A 17505-nucleotide genomic window follows, 5' to 3' on the forward strand; every position below is an offset into this window, starting at 1 on the left:
GCATATCAATTATGCGATCGCATACCTTGTTCCAGAGCTTCATTTTTGGAATTTAAAATTTGACCCTACTTCGTTAAATACACATTTTGGGCCATTTTTAGCTAAAATTCGATGTTTTAGAGAGAGAGGGAGAAAACCCTAGGCTAATTATTCATCAAGTCTTGTTCAAATCTTGGGAGATTAACAAGGATAACCCAAAAGGTCTTCATCCTAGAGGTAAGATTCTACACCCTAACCCCTAATTTTGAAATTATCTGGAAAATGGGTAATTAGCAAGATAATTTTTGGGCATGCGAGTTGTTATTTTACATGCATGTGATATCAAGGGGTGTAGGAAGATTGTTGAACTAAGCATGGTAAATAATGGGTTGTGGAATGATGGAATCCTCCATAAAAGGACCTTGAAACCTTAATGCACACCTAGTATTTGATAAAATGCTCAAATGAGCTAGAACCATGATCATCTTCCTAATTTTGGTTCAATTTGTTATATTTCTACAATAGATTGAAGTTGCTAAGAATTCCGGAACATTGTAAAGTTTAAGGAAGCTCAATTGAGGTATGTTGGCTAAACACTTTTCTTAGAATTGAATCCCACGACATTCATGTAATTTATGTAAGTCCCGAGAGGTTCATTATAAAGTTTGCTATTCTGAGTATGATTGGGTTGAAAGATATATGTTCAATAAGTATCCCAAATGATTTATTTATATTATGTTATCAATTGAGGATGTGTTAAAAGTATGGGTTGTGCATTAAAAATATTCGACTTCAAGTCAAATTCAAACGAAGGCTATTATGCCAAATTTTGTGAAGAATCTCTATGTGCCTTAGACTTTTAATTGCTCACATGTGTACTACACACCTTCATTTGAATTGTTGTTGTTGGTGATGATGATGTTGATGTTTGAAAGTGAAAAGGTGAGCATGAAATGCTAAATACGGCCAACGTGCCAAGAGTGATCTTATAATTATGGCCATTAGTGCCAATGAAATGAAAACATGGTGGTGATTGTGCTGGAAATTATAATTGAAATGGTGATTATGGTCGATGTCCCTAATGGATAGCCTAGCCGATCGGGTCGTGATTGGAATCCGTGTTAAAGGCGGTGGTATTGATATTGAAAGTAATTGTGGTTGATGTCTCTAATGAGATAGCCTAGCCGATCGGATCGTGATCGGACTCCGTGCTGAGAGTACGATGGTATTGGTATTGTGAATAATGGTACTGTGAACAATTTTATATCGATACTAAAAATCTCCCAATGTGAGATATGGAAATTAACTTGAACATTATTTTGATCCTAAATTGAGGTTCGATGGTGATTAAGGCTTCCATTGATATTATGATATTCTTGTTTGTATTATTTATCATTCTATTGAGAAGGTGTTTTGTCATTCATACTAGTACTATTCCATATGTACTAACGTCCCTTTTGCCGGGGGCGCTGCATCTCCAATTGATGCAGGTGGTTCCACAACAAGAGACACTGATCAGTGATAGCTGTACACTCTCTTCCAAGCAGACTTGGTGAGCCTCACTTCATTTCATGGTCATGTATCTTTTGTTCCTCGTGTATTGTGTTTGAGGTATAGCCGGGGCCTTGTTACCCGCATTATCATAGTACTCTCTTGTATCTATTAGAGGCTCCATAGACATAGTGTGGGTTGTGTGTTGGTGCCGGGAAAGTCAAACTATGCTATGTTGTGGTTGTATTACTTGTTCATTTGAGACTTTAAAAATGATGAAACGATTGGTATTGTATACATGAACATCTTTTGTCTAATTATTGAAAATATGTATTATCTCCATTCATGGATGAGTTTGGGTAGAAGAAAATCTAATAGGCTTGCTCGGCCGGGTTCACTCGGTTGAGCGCCGGTCGCGCTCCCCGGTTGGGGCGTGACAAACTTGGTATCAGAGCCTAAGGTTTTAAAGTGTCCTAGGATGTCTCAGAGCCGTGTCTAGTAGAGTCCTTCTTATCGGTGTGTTGTCGACCACATCTATAATTAGGATGCTACTTGGGCATTTAGGAATAATACCCTTCTTTCATGTTCTTGATCGTGCGATAAAGCTGGTTGTAAGATTGTTCCTCCTTTAACTTGTGCTTTACTTTAACTTTCAGTATATGGAACCTAATAAGAAGGCAAGAACTGGACAAGGAGTCAATGTCACCCTAGGAGTGACAGTTGATACTATATTTGATCATGCGGGCGAGAACCCAAGGAGTGAGAATATTCCTCCGGTTACTACACTGCATGATTCTACTACAACTGATCAGACTGCACTTGTTCCTACATCTACTGAGGGTGCAACAGTCCCTCCAACTGATATACCAGTTCCACCTCCAGTTCTAGCTTCCGATTCTGGTGTTTCTGATGTTGATCTTAGGGGAGCTATACAGATGTTGGCTCAGATAGTGGCTTCCAAGGCCTAGAGATCAAATGTTACACCTACTTCTTCCAGTCAGCCAGGGGATTCTACTAGTTCCAGGGTGAACATGTTTCTCTAGTTGGATCCTCTAGTGTTCATGGGTACTAACCTAGAGGAGGATCCCCAGGACTTCATTGATGAGATGCATAAGACTCTCCAAGTTATGCGTGCTACTGAGACGGAGACAGTGGAATTGGCCTCCTACCACCTGAAAGAGGTGGCATATTCTTGGTTTGAACTATGGGAGGAGTCCCGTGAAGATGGGAGCCCTCCGACGAGGTGGGGAGAGTTTGTTGATGCCTTCATTGATCATTTCTTGCCTACCGAGACTAAGGCAGCCCGTGCTGCTGAGTTTGAGAACCTGAGGCAAGGTAGCCTGAGTGTGTGGGATTACCATATGAGATTCTCATACCTATCCAAGTATGCTATTTAGATGTTGCCTACTATGGAGGCTAGAGTGCGCCAGTTTGTACAGGGACTTAGTCCCTTGGAAATGAATGAGGCCTCTACAACTGTCTTGAATTCTGATATGAACTATGGTAAGATGGTGGCATTCACACAAGCAATAGAGACTCACAAATTGATGAACATAATGGAGCGAGAGGGTAGTAATAAGGCCCATTTTGTGGGCAACTTTGGTGGTTCTTCCGGTAGCGGCAGGTCAACATTCAGGGTAGGATCATTAGGACCATCTCAGTCCTTTGATCATTTTTCGGCTAGTGCACCACTTTCAGGGCCTAGTCAGCAGTAACAATGGAGCCATTTCAGGCCCATTCAGGGCAATAGGGGATCTAATCAGCAGGATCGTCATGGTGGTAGATTTCAGCAGCAGAGGAGGCCCCCGTGTCATAGGTATGGAAAGATACACATAGGAATATGCTACATGGACTTACCCATATGCTACAGAAGTGGATTGAGGGGTCATATTCAGAGGGATTGTCGTTTGTTCCGCTAGGGCGCTATCAGGGGCATGGCACAACTAGCCAGTTCTGCAGCTACTACATCTGCAACACCTCATCCAGCTTGAGGTACTCCAACACCCACAAGGCGTGGTGCAGCTAGGGGTGGAGCACATAGTTCGAGAGGATCCGACCGTTTCTATGCTATGAGGGGTCGCCAGAATTCAGAGGCTTTTCCAGATGTTGTCACAGGTATATTCCAGGTTCTACTACATCATATGTCACTCCTTATGTTGCTATGGAATTTGGGATAGAACCGGAATAACTTCATGAGCCGTTCTTTATATCTACTCTGGTTGGTGAGTCTATTTTGGCCGCACGGGTTTATAGGGATTGTGTTGTCAAGTTGCGTGGTCGGGGTACCATGGCCGATCTCATTGAATTGGGAATGATCGATTTTGATGTGATAATGGGGATGGACTGGCTTTATTCTTGTTTTTCCAAGCTTGATTGCCGAACCAAAACTGTTAGCTTTGAATTTCCAAATGAGCCAGTTATTGAGTGGAAGGGTGATGATGTAGTGCTGAAGGGTAGGTTTATTTCTTACCTTAAGGCCACAAAAATGATCAACAAGGGATGTATTTACCATTTGACCCATGTTACGGACATCGATGCTGAGGCACATGCACCTACACTTGAGTCTGTGCCTGTTGTGAATGAATTTTCGGGAGTCTTTCCAAATAAACTCCCTGGGATCCCACCAGACAGGGAGATTGATTTTGGGATTGATGTGATGCCAGACACATATCCTATATCTATTCCACCTTACAGAATGGCACCGGCAGAATTCAAGGCGCTAAAGGAACAATTGAGAGATTTGTTAGAAAAGGATTTTATCCGGCCGAGTGTGTCGCCTTGGGGTGCACCGGTCCTTTTTGTAAGAAAGAAAGATGGGTCACTGGGAATGTGTATTGACTATCGACAACTTAACAAGGTCACAATCAAGAATAAGTATCCACTGCCAAGGATAAATGACTTATTTGATCAATTGTAGGGTGCTAAGTACTTCTCCAAAGTTGATTTACGATCCAGGTATCACCAATTGAATATTAGGGAGCATGATGTTTCGAAAATAAATTTTAGAATCCGATATGGGCACTTTGAATTTTTGGTGATGTCTTTTGGGCTAACAAATGACCCAACAACTTTCATGGATCTTATGAATCGAGCCTTCAAGCCTTTTCTTGACTCATTCGTGATAGTGTTCATTGACGATATTTTTGTATACTCACGAAGTCGAGAGGACCATGCTGATCATCTCAGGGTAGTTCTGCAAACCCTATATCAACACAAGTTATATGTAATGTTTTCAAAATGTGAATTTTGGCTTGAATCTGTCACATTCTTGGATCATGTAGTCTCTAGTGAAGAGATTATGGTTGATCCTCAAAAGATTGGAGCTGTGAAGAATTGGCCGAGGCCTACAACTCCAACAGAGATTCGCAGTTTATTAGGCTTAGCTGGATATTACATAAAGTTTATGGAGGGGTTTTCTACCCTTGCCTCTCAGTTGACTAAATTGACACAGAAAGCAATTAAGTTTCAATGGTCAAATGCATGTGAAAGGAGTTTTCAGGAATTGAAAGCAAGATTGACTACGACATCGGTGTTGACCTTACCAGAGGGTGCAGATGGATTTGTGGTATATTGTGATGATTCAAGAATTGGTCTTGGATGCGTATTAATACAACATGACAAGATTATATCTTATGCTTCTAGGCAGCTCAAGAATCATGAAAAGAACTATCCAACACATGACTTAGAACTTGTGGCGGTGGTATTTGCATTGAAAATTTGGCGTCATTATTTATATGGGGTCCATGTTGATATATTCACGGACCATAAGAGCCTTCAATATATTTTCAAGCAAAAGGAATTGAATTTGAGACAGAGAAGATGGCTTGAGTTACTTAAGGATTATGACATTGATATTCTATATCATCCGGGGAAGGCCAATGTTGTGGCAGATGATCTTAGCCAGAAATCTATGGGCAGTTTAGCACACTTGGAGGAATATCAAAGGCCATTGACCAAGGAAGTTCACCGATTGACTAGTTTGGGAGTTCGTCTTGCAGACTCTAGTGAAGGAGGGGTAATTGTGTAAAATAGGGCTGGATCATCGCTTGTTGTGGAAGTCAAACAGAAGCAATACAACGATCCATTGTTGGTGAAATTGAAAGAGGGGATTCATAAACATAAGACCATGGCCTTTTCTCTTGGCATGGATGATGGTACACTAAGGTACCAAGGGTGACTATGTGTTCCAAACGTTGATGGTCTTCGGGAAAGAATCATGACCGAGGCTCACACTTCTAGGTATTTCGTGCACCCGGGCTCTACGAAAATGTATCATGATCTTAAGGAAGTTTATTGGTGGAATGATATGAAGAGAAATGTAGCGGGCTTTGTGGCGAGATGTCCAAATTGTCAACAAGTGAAGGCCGAACACCAACGGCCTGGTGGGTTGGCACAGAACATAGAAATTCCAATGTGGAAGTGGGAAATGATTAATATGGACTTTGTGGTAGGATTACCGCGTACTCCGCACAAGTTTGACTCAGTTTGGGTGATTGTGGATCGACTCACGAAATCAACACACTTTTTGCCAGTTAAGTCTACCGACACAGCGGAATAGTATGCTCAGTTGTATATCAAAGAAATAGTCAGGTTGCATGGCACTCCAGTTTCCATCATTTCTGATCGGGGAGCACAATTCATGGCTAGTTTTTGGAAGAAATTTCAGCAAGGTCTGGGTACTTATGTGAATCTTAGTACAACCTTTCACCCGCAGACTGACGGGCAGGCAGAGCGGACAATCCACACGCTTGAGGATATGTTGCGTTCTTACGTTCTAGACTTCAAAGGTAGCTGGGATGATCATTTACCACTCATAGAATTTGCCTACAACAATAGTTATCATGATAGCATTCAGATGGAACCGTTCGAGGCTTTATATGGTAGGAGATGTAGATCTCCCATTGGGTGGTTCGAAATTGGGGAAGCAGAGTTGATAGGGCCAAACCTAGTGCATCACGCTATGGAAAATGTTAAAATACTTAAGGAACGGTTGAAGACTGCTCAGAGTTATCAGAAATCCTATTTGGATGTTCGTCATAGGGATTTGGAGTTTCAAAGAAGATGATTGGGTATTCTTGAAAGTTTCCCCCATGTAGGGTGTAATGCGATTTGTAAGAAAGGAAAATTGAGTCTGAGGTATGTCGGACCGTACAAAATCATTCAGAGGATTGGTGAGGTGGCGTACAAGCTTGAGCTACCACCTAAAATGTCATTAGTGCACCCGGTGTTTCATGTGTCTATGTTGAAGAAAGTAGTTGGAGACCCAACAATCATTGTTCCGGTTGAGACTATTGAGGTTAATGAGGAATTGACTTATGAAGAAATTCCAGTTTCTATTATTGATCGGCAAGTCCGAAAGTTTAGAAATAAAGAAATTACATCCGTGAAAGTGTTATGGCGAAACCAACAGGTTGAAGAGGCTACTTGCGAGGCCGAGGAAGAAATGAAGAAAAAGTATCCTTACTTGTTTGAATAGTCATGTATTTACAAAGTTGTAATCTATGAAAATTCTAAGAGTAATCTATGAAAATTCTAAGAACAGGTCTGCGGGCCGCATCGTGATCGGAGACCCAGGCAGATTTTTGGCCAGTTTTGGACACCAATTATGCGGACAATATGCGCTCTGCATATCGATTATACGATCGCAGACCTTGTTCCAAAGCTTCATTTTTGGGTTTTAAAACCTGACCCTACTTCGTTAAATACACGACATGGGCCATTTTTAGCTAAAATCTGATATTTTATAGAGAATGGAGAGTGTTTTAGAGAGAGAGAGAGAGGAAACCCTAGGCTAATTATTCATCAAGTCTTGCTCAAATCTTGGGATATTAACAAGGATAACCCACAAGGTCTTCATCCTAGAGGTAAGATTCTACACCCTAATCCCTAATTTCAAAATTATCTGAAAATGGGTAATTAGCAAGATAATGTTTGGGCATGAGAGTTGTTATTTTACATGCATGTGATATCAAGGGGTGTAGGAAGATTGTTGAACTAAGCATAGTAAAGAATGGGTTGTGGGATGATGGAATCCTCCATAAAAGGACCTTGAAACCTTAATGCACACCTAGTATTAGATAAAATGCTCAAATGAGCTAGAACCGTGATCATCTTCCTAATTTTAGTTCAATTTGTTATATTTTTACAATAGATTGAAGTTGCTAAGAATTCCGGAATATTTTAGAGTTTAAGGAAACTCAATTGAGGTATGTTGGCTAAAATCTTCTCTTAGAATTGAATCCCACAACATTCGTGTAATTTATGTAAGTCCCGAGAGGTTCATTATAAAATTTGCTATTCCGAGTATGGTTGGGTTGAAAGATATATGTTCAATAAGTATCCCAAATACTTTATTTATGTTATGTTATCAATTGAGGATGTGTTAAATGTATGGGCTATGCATTAAGAATGTTCGACTTCAAGTCAAATTCAAACGAAGGCTATTATGCCAAATTTTGTGAAGAATCTCTATGTGCCTTAGACTCTTAATTGCTCACAAGTGTACTACACACCTTGATTTGAACTGTTGTTGTTAGTGATGGTGAAGTTAATGTTTGAAAGTGAAAAGGTGAGCATGAAATACTAAATACGGCCAACGTGCCAAGAGTGATCTTATAATTATGGCCATTAGTGCCAATGAAATTAAAAGATGTGAAAGAGGTATGAAATGCGTTGATTGATATAAAAAGGTTGATGTATCGAATAAGACAGCCTAGCCGATCGGGTCGTGATCGGACACCATGCCGCACACATGGTGGTGATTGTGCTAGAAATTGTAAATGAAATGGTGATTATGGTCGATGTCCCTAATGGATAGCCTAGCCGATCGGGTCGTGATTGGAATCCGTGTTAAAGACGGTGGTATTGATATTGAAAGTAATTGTGGTTGATGTCTCTAATGAGAGAGCCTAGACGATCGGGTCGTGATCGGACTCTTTGGTGAGAGTACGGTGGTATTGGTATTGTGAACAATGGTATATCGATACTAAAAATCTCCCAATGTGAGATATGAAAATTAACTTGAACACTGTTTTGATCCTAAATTGAGTTTTGATGTTGATTAAGGCTTCCATTGATATTATGATATTCTTGTTTGTATTATTTATCATTCTATTGAGAGGGTGTTTTGTCATTCACACTAGTACTATTCCATATGTACTAACGTCCTTTTTTCTGGGGGCGCTGCATCTTCAATATATGCAGGTGATTCCACAACAGGAGACACTGATCAGTGATAGAGGTACACTCTCTTCCAAGCAGACTTGGTGAGCCCCACTTCATTTCGGGGTCATGTATATTTTGTTCCTCGTGTATTGTGTTTGAGGTATATCCGGGACCTTGTTGCCGGCATTATCATAGTACTCTTTTATATCTATTATAGGCTCCGTAGACATAGTGTGGGTTGTGTATTGGTACTGGGAAACTCAAACTATGTTATATTGTGGTTGTATTACTTGTCCATTTGAGACTTTAAAAATGATGAAACTATTGGTAATGAATTGGTATTGTAGACATGAATACTTTTTGTCTAATTATTAAAAATATGTATTATCTCCATTCATGGATGAGTTTGGGTAGAAGGAAATCTAATAGGCTTGCTCGGCCGGGTTCACTCGGTTGAGCGCCGGTCGCGCTCCCCGATTTAGGGGAGTGACAAATTGGCTAAAAAACGTAAGTTTGGGGGAGAAACAAGGAACTTGAAAGAGGTATCATGGCACAAAAAGAGAAAAGAAATGATGAGAAGGAAAGTCAAGAAAAAATGCAAAAGAAAGCGAATAAGCAAAAGAGTTGAAGGGATTCAAAGAAAAGTAATGATGCAAAGCATGGAGAAATCAAAAAGGGAGAAAATGAATGTCATGATCAAGAAATAGTGATGCTAAGTCTCTCTAGTTCCCCCAAGGAAAAGAAAAAGCCTCAAAGAATTGGCAACGCATGAGCCGAGAACAAAACAAAATTGAGTACTTAAGGAAAGATGAACCCGCTCTATCATAGCATATCCAACCTTAGTCCAAAAGCCTTAATTGCATTCCGAAAAAGACCTACGGGATTTCAAGCCGAGTGAGCTTACATTAGTGGCGATCTACATGAGGGGCAAGCCTATGGTACTTAAAGCCATACTTGCGATATTCTCTTGAGCGAGATGAGTGAACCTTTCGCAAATTTTGGGATTGAGTGCTAAAATTCTTAAGTGAGATAGGCAAGCGGAGAGTAGATGAGTAGGAGTTTAGGATCCACAATGACCTACATGAAAGAGTGAGCCTCCGCGATGAATAAAGTGAACTCTTGATGCTCATGTGTTACATTAGAACTACATGTGAATAAAAGTTTAACTTGTCGCCTAGTTGATAATACATAAGTACTGTGGGTAATTATTGGTACCAATGTGTGAATGACTCACCTTTGGAACTCAAAATGGAGTAATCTAAACTCAAGGCAATAAAAGGCACAAAAGCTCACAAAGTGCGGACCGCAGAATTTCATCTTCGACCACAGATGACAAAGGAAAGTTCAACAGACTTTTGTTCAAAGTGCGGACCACACATGAATTGTACGGCTGCAAAGGATGGGCTAGGAACAAAGTTCAGAGAATGTGCAATTTTCCAAGTTCCAAGTCCCTCAGAAGTGCGGACCACACAAGAATTGTGCGGCCGCAGAAGAAGTGCCTTATGGCCGCAGAAGTAAATGTGCGGACCGCAGAACCAAGTTGCGACTGCAGTTACAAATCTGCATACCACAGAAAGAATGCCTCGAGGCCACAGATCAGAATTATGCGGCCGCAGACCTGCAGATCCTGACAAGTTGAAGAAATCTACGGACCACACATGGAATTGTGCGGCCGCAAAATATCTTGAGGGGCATTTTTATCCGAAATTGTCAGCTTTGTATAAATAAAAGAGTTTCACGAAATTAAGTTAACTTTTGACATCAGCAGCTACAGTATCCGTTTATCTTTTCTTATTTTAGTAGTTTTTCATATTTTGGGATATTTTAACATAGATGTTATCATTTTAATTTTACAATATGAGTTTAATTAGCATTTCTTCTTCTATTTCTTCAATTTCTAGCATTAGTAGCTAGATTTTTACTAGGGTTGTGACCCAACTCTAGTGTATAAACCTTATGGGTGTTTAACTTAATACTTGTTTATTGTTGGGTGTTTATTATTTAGCCTTGTTCATGCTTTAAATTTATGAAATTAATGGTTGCAAACATTAGTTCATGCTTATTTGACATAGCCTCTACTTGAGAAAGAGAGACTTAGTCCAGGACAACTCGACTAACAAGAAATTGGGTCAATCGAGAGATTGATAATCCAAATTAAAGGGTTTAAACTAGAGATAGTAATAACCCGACTTGAGATTTTATCAACAGTTTTATGTAATACCCATTTGGACTTGAGAAAGCCAAATTGGGCAAAATCACTCTCTAACTGAGAGGTATTGAGTGGATAATTGAGAGTTGATAGGTATAATACACCCCGATTAATAAATTAAGTATTAAAGTTTATATCCCATTAGGCAAACACCTACGTGATGGTCATAGCCCTAGGCTTTTTACAAAACTTGAAAAACAACAAAAATAATTTCTTAGTTTTACTTCTTAACTTTGCAATCTTAGTTTAAATTAGACGTAGAATCAACCCCAATTTGTGGAAGTGTTAATTGAGGTAGTTCAAACTCACGTACTACAATATATACGCCTAACTCCCATACATAACTCCCTGTGGAAATCGATCCCGACTCTTGTTGGGTACTACTATTGCAATCGACTGTTTCATAACCTTAAATTGAGGTGTGAAATTGGACCAGATCAATTATACAAAGTGATATAGGTGGCTATAAGAGAGATAATGATGGCTAATGATATTGTCAGGGCGAAGTGAAACGGGTGGCTATCGGAGAGATAAGGGTGGCAATGTCAGGGATGATGTGTGATGGTTTGAAGACATTGTGTTGGAAATTTTAGTGTGATGGTGTGTTTTTCCTTGTGTTTGTTATACACCTCACATGACTTGTCTTGTTACTTCGTTGAGTTGTTTGATGTATTTGATATCATTTGTTGACTTGGGCTACAGTAGTACACTCGCAGAAGCATATATCGTAACATGCCACTTATACTATTTCAGGAGTATAAAACTTGTCATTTACTGATCATGCCCATGTGTTCTTGTATTATCCGTTTTCATGTTGCTATTGGGCCTGTGATTATGTTGGGCGGATTGGGATTGTGAGCCTGTGATTATGCTGGGTGGATTGTAATTTTGGCACGTGAATTGTCCGTGTAGTTGTGATTCGAGATGTGGGCACGAGGTACCGTGAATATATGATGGTGCGTTGTGGCCCGGGACTTGTGACTGTGATATGAGGTACCATAAAGTGATTTCGTTTTGAGGCTTGTGTTAGATCGTCTTGATTAATTGATTGTCCTTTGTGCTTCCTTATTCTGTTTTAATGATACTTCATGGTCTTCTTATTGTTTTACTATTTGTGTCACTTGTTGGGTCTTGTTGCCATTTACTGATTTTCGCTTTCCGTTATTAGCATTATACTACTAAACTGTGCAAATTATTTTGTCTAGTGAGTGTCTTGACTTTTACCTCGTCACTACTCCACCGAGATTAGTCTTGATACTTCTTGGGTGCCGACTATGATGTACTCATACTACACTTCTGCACATTTTTGTACAGATCCAGGTACTTCGAATTCCGTTGGTTGTTAGATAGCGGATCAACTACTGTTGTGGAGACTTCAAGGTATACCTGTCGTGGTATTCGCAGGCCTCGGAGTTACCTTCGGAAGTTATTTTTGTACATTTTATTTCTTTTTTGGAAAAATTGTATTTAGAAGACTTTCTAGTAAATTCAGTAGAACTTATGACTTGTACTACCGGTTTTGAGATTGTAAGTTTTGTATAGAGATTTCTATTTCATGTTTAACAGTTGTTGGTTGAATTTTGCTATTAATTGAGTAAGTGTTAAGATTACCTAGTGTTAGAGACTAGGTACCGTCACGGCATCCTACATAGGAAAATTGGGGTCATGACAATATCAAACACATCAACACATCGTTCATTCTCCCTGGATCTTGATACGAAGGGTCTTTAACCTCAATTACAATCTCATGCGTCTGTGCCCTTCCTCTGTTTTCTCACCGGGAAATCGGGGTAGACGTTACCCCCGATTTTACCCGTACACAAGTACGACAAAAAATAAACACCCCCCCTCCCGAGTCCTCCAGAGTCCTGACTTGTACTTTTCGTCAATTTCCTCCACTGCTTTTCTCAAACTACGACCTTTTGATTGCATATTTTACAAACAATTTAAGTTTTTAGTAACATCCGCTCTATGTCCGACTGTTGGAAACTAAACCAAGATTAATTAGTATTCCTAAGTTGTCTAGGATTTGATATTTGGTAGTTTATTTAATTCATGTCTAGTTAGGTTTTGTTTATCAATTTTATATTGGAATATATTTTTGATTTTGTAGTATTATAAATAGGGGTGCTACTACTTATTTTCTTGTAGAGAGATTCAAGAGTTTATGAGTTGTGAAAAAGTCTCCTACCACGTTCTCTCCCTAGTTTAATAAATTTCTTCTATATAGTCTTTGTTAAATTTTTTTACTTGTGCCTAAATTATTCTTGGGGTATTTCAATCCTTCAAATTGGTATCAGAGCTTGTATGAGATTCTGTCAGAGCCTGTGTGAGATCTAACAAAAATATATGGATACTCTATTACCTAATTGTCCCGTTTTTGTGTTTGATGGCAAAAGTAATTTCGAAACTTGGTATCAACAGATGAAGATTTTTTTAAGGCTATTGAATTATGGTCCACCATTTATGAAGGATTTGAGGAACCCCGGAAGGTACAACGTTGACTGGTGATATAGCTACGAAATTGGAGAAGAAGAGACATTTAAATTATAAGTCACGCTACTATCTCGCTATCAAGGTTGAATTACATGTATCTAAAAAATATTTGCATGCAAAGTCATCAAATGAGGCTTGGACAATCTTGGTAAAGTCATATCAAAAAGTTGCTGAAATAAAGAAGAAAAAATTACAAGGGTTTAGGAGTCAATTTGAGTTGGCTCGTATGAGACCAATAGAATCTATCAAAGAATTCTTTATAAGAATTGAAGAAATAGTCAATGGTCTAAGGACCAATGGAGAAGTACTGGAAGAAGTTAAAGTTGTTAAAAAAATATTACAGTCTCTAAGTTTAAAGTTTCACAACAAGTTATTTTTGAGGCTACCAAAGATCTTAGCATGCTCAGACTTGATGATTTAAAAGGTGAATTGGTGATATACGAGATATCAATGAATCAACAAAAAGATGAGACATTGGAGGAGGCATCGCAAGAAAAGGATGATCAGCCAAAAGAAAAAGAAGACAAACCAAATCTGGCAGAAATAAATCAAGAAGGCCAAAATTCAGAAATAGAGGAGAAAATAAGAGAAGGTACATGTAATTTTTGTTGTGATAGAGATTCCATTGAAAGTAAAGAGAAGTCAAATAATGTCCAAATTGATCTGCCAAGAATTTCTACGATTATTAAAAAGGACGATTTGGTTGCAAGACATACCCGTCCAAAAGAGATTGGTGTTTTACAAGAAAAGTTATTTGATGGTATTGCAGATGAACCTAGTAACAAAAAAAAGCAAGATGATTCATTAAGAGAAAATTTATGATAATCTACCCCAGATTGAAGCAGAAATAATTTGGGATTTAGAACTACAACACATGATTATAGATATTGAAGATGCAATCAATTTCGTGCCATTGTTCGAAATTGAATGTCTTAAGGAGCATGACGAAATGTCTATTGGTGGCATTACTCTACAACCTGTAGAATGTTCAATTGGAGTTGAATGGATATACAAGTCCAACCACAAGAAAACTGGAGAAGTAGATGATTTCAAAGTAAAGAAAAATTATATTGATGATATTTTTAAGGGATTTACCATGAGTAAAGACAAATCATATATGAGCAATATTGAAGAGAAATTGAAGTTAACTAAAGATGATACTCGCGACTTTGTTGAAGCTACATATTTTAGAAAATTGGTAGGGAGTCTAAGGTACTTGACTTCTACAAGGCCTGATATTACTTATGGAGTTGGATTAATTAGCAGATTTATGGAGACTCCACAACAATCCCACTTACAAGCAGCAAAGAAAATTTTGAGATATATTCAAGGTGCGCAGACTGATGGTATATTTTATTCAAAGACTAATGATAGTAGTCTTGTGGGATTTACAGACAGTGATTGGGCTAGTGATAAGATAGAAAGAAAAAGTACTTCTGGCTATGCATTTTATTTGGGTTCTGGTGTATTTTCATGGTCTTCCAATTATCAACAGCTGAAGCAGAGTACATGGCTGCAACAAGTAGTGCTACACAAGAATTGTGGTTAAGAAGAATGCTTGAATTTCTTTAACACAAGCAAGACAATCCTACAATAAGTTTTTGTGATAGCAAGTCTACGATTGAGTTAACAAAGAATCCAGTTTTTTATGGGCGTAGCAAACACATTAATATCAAATTTCACTTTATTCGTGACTTGGTTCAAAACAAGGAGATAGTTATTGAGTATTGCAAGACTGGAGAGCAAGTTGCTGATGTTTTCACAAAATCACTAAAATTGGAGTTATTCATCAAGTTGAAGAAGATGTTGGGCATGATCAAATTTGAAGATCTTGATTTAAGGGAGGTTGTTGGAAACTAAACCAAGATTAATTAGTATTCCTATGTTGTCTAGGATTTGATATTTGGTAGTTTATTTAATTCATGTCTAGTTATGTTTTGTTTACCAATTTTATATTGGAATAGGTTTTTGATTTTGTAGTATTATAAATAGGGGTGCTACTACATGTTTTCTTGTAGAGAGATTCAAGAGTTTATGAGTTGTGAAAAAATCTCCTACCACGTTCTCTTCCTAGTTTAATAAATTTCTTCTATATAGTCTTTGTTAAAATTTTTGGTTGTGCCTAAATTATTCTTGGGATTTCAATCCTTCACCGACTAATATGAATAATCCCACTTAAAACGTATCCTATTAATTAATAACAACTACATACTTAGGGCTCCATATAATATACGTACACGCATGAAGTAAAATATATGCTTATACATATGTATATTACTCTATATATACGGTGAATAAAAAAACTGTTTATGACAAATTATATGATCAGATAACTCGTAAAGATAAAGAAGATTTACAGTGACTAGAAACCTTGTTAAATATCAACAGCTCAGCAGCTTTCTTCATCCACGTATTCCAGTAGCCATATATATCATTCTCCTTTTGTCACCTTCTTCTTTTCCATAACAAAAGCAGGAAGCTTCATTTTTATCGCCTTCTCTTCTTTAGCTTCTCGACAAAGCAAACCACTAATCTTCACCAGCTCAACTGGGACCATATATTATATTTTGAACCCTGACAAAAGCCCATAACCGTTTTATAGTAAAAACAGAGACGGAGTTATAATTTTTTTAGTTTACAAATTCTAGATCCTAATTTTTTTTCACTGACACTCCAAATAAATTATTTATATATATTAAATAAAACTTCAACCCAAATACAAAATCTGAACTAAAATTACTGAATTCTGCGAAAACCCGTAACTACAGAGATGTACTGTGGAGTCATCTTAAATAGTGCCAGTGCTGAAAGATGCAACGCAAGAACAACGAACTCAACAGCTTTGAAACTGAGGTGTGTCCACTGTGACGGAACCAAAATAGTAATTTACCTTTTTTAAAGTAGGGTACGATTTGCGCACACAATTCTCTCTAGACCCGTGGAATTATACTAAACTTCTTCTTGTTGTTATAAAAATATCACATTTGAAATACGATCCTACCACCTAAACCAAATTTTAAACAGAAAGGATAACAATATTTATATACAAAAATTATTTTTATCTTATTTGTGCATATATAGCACAATACAGTAGTAGTATAATTTTTTTACCAAGAAATTGGATTGTACCCTTTATGCAAGGTAGCTCCGGCCAGGAATTTGAGCACTATTGGAGGTGCCGGAAACTGCAGGGAACTCGCCGCACTTCCGGCACCGACCAACTACAAGAATCTGACGGCACGATGGGCATGAAGAGTGTGAACCAAGCCACGTGTCAATACACTGAACATGAAAGCCATGGCCACACTGGGGCAGAACCCTAATCTCATCTCCTTCCCTGTATTCCGCCAGACATATGGCGCACTCCGCCGTGGCACCGGTGGTTGAAGAAGTACTATCGTAAGTGAACTTAGGCAGCGACTGTAACACTTTTTTCTTCAACCCTCTGTTCGCCGCCGATGATGACTGACCTCCGGTAGCTCCACCAACTCGTCGGAGCCAAGCGCACCGAGCTACCGAGATGAGTCCTATGACACAGATTAATGCACAGAGTAGGGCAGCTGTGATTATGACGAAGTCGGGCTCCACTGATGCAGACGACGGCGGCTCCGCCACAGAGGAATTGACCGGCGGCTGTGGAGTTGAGAAAGAGTTAGTGCTTAGTAGAAATCTAGGTGGAAGCGTCATAATTTATGACAAAGAGAAGTTAAACATATAAGAAGAAATTAACGGGGACAGGCGTAATCAATAGGGGAAGTTGATATGTCGGTTGTGGAAATGAAATATAAAGTTTTTTCGGTTAGCCATGAATTATTTATACTCTAGATCAAATCCGGAACCAAAGTATTGTTTTTTTGATTTAAAGTACGTGAAAAAATAACCGATGATAAATTTATATAGTTTGTTAGTTTTAATTTATGTGAACTTATTTCCCTTTTAGTCCGCGCAAAAAAGAATGATATTTTTTACTATTTGGAAATAATTTACCTTTATACAATAATTTATAACCCAAAATATATGTGCATCATTTTACACCACAAATTCAAAAGTCTTCTCTCTTTTCTTAAACTATGTGCACAGTCAAATGAATTTACATAAATTGAAAACGGATGAAGTATAATACATGGGTTGAATGCGTTATTCCTTAACGACACGTTTGTCTATTA

The 17505-nt window shown here is 38.4% G+C and overlaps 1 protein-coding gene across 2 annotated transcripts; it reads right to left on the reverse strand.

Moving 5' to 3' along the window:
* Positions 1-15586: 15586 nt before the first annotated feature.
* LOC107761876 (RING-H2 finger protein ATL80-like) lies at positions 15587-17140 on the reverse strand. Of its 2 annotated transcripts, none has more exons than XM_075233760.1 (2): positions 16451-17140; positions 15587-15913 (listed from the first exon to the last, which is right to left on the reverse strand). In XM_075233760.1, exon 1 carries the CDS (start codon positions 17024-17026, stop codon positions 16472-16474), a length of 555 nt encoding a protein of 184 aa, XP_075089861.1. In that variant the 5' UTR covers positions 17027-17140; the 3' UTR covers positions 15587-15913; positions 16451-16471. The 2 variants fall into 2 exon arrangements, with proteins under 2 accessions (XP_075089861.1, XP_075089860.1); XM_075233759.1 differs by having other exon boundaries at positions 16469-17134.
* Positions 17141-17505: the final 365 nt, after the last annotated feature.

The sequence above is a fragment of the Nicotiana tabacum genome, chromosome 17, assembly GCF_000715075.1.
Source record: "Nicotiana tabacum cultivar K326 chromosome 17, ASM71507v2, whole genome shotgun sequence".
In the NCBI taxonomy this organism is placed as follows: domain Eukaryota; kingdom Viridiplantae; phylum Streptophyta; class Magnoliopsida; order Solanales; family Solanaceae; genus Nicotiana; species Nicotiana tabacum.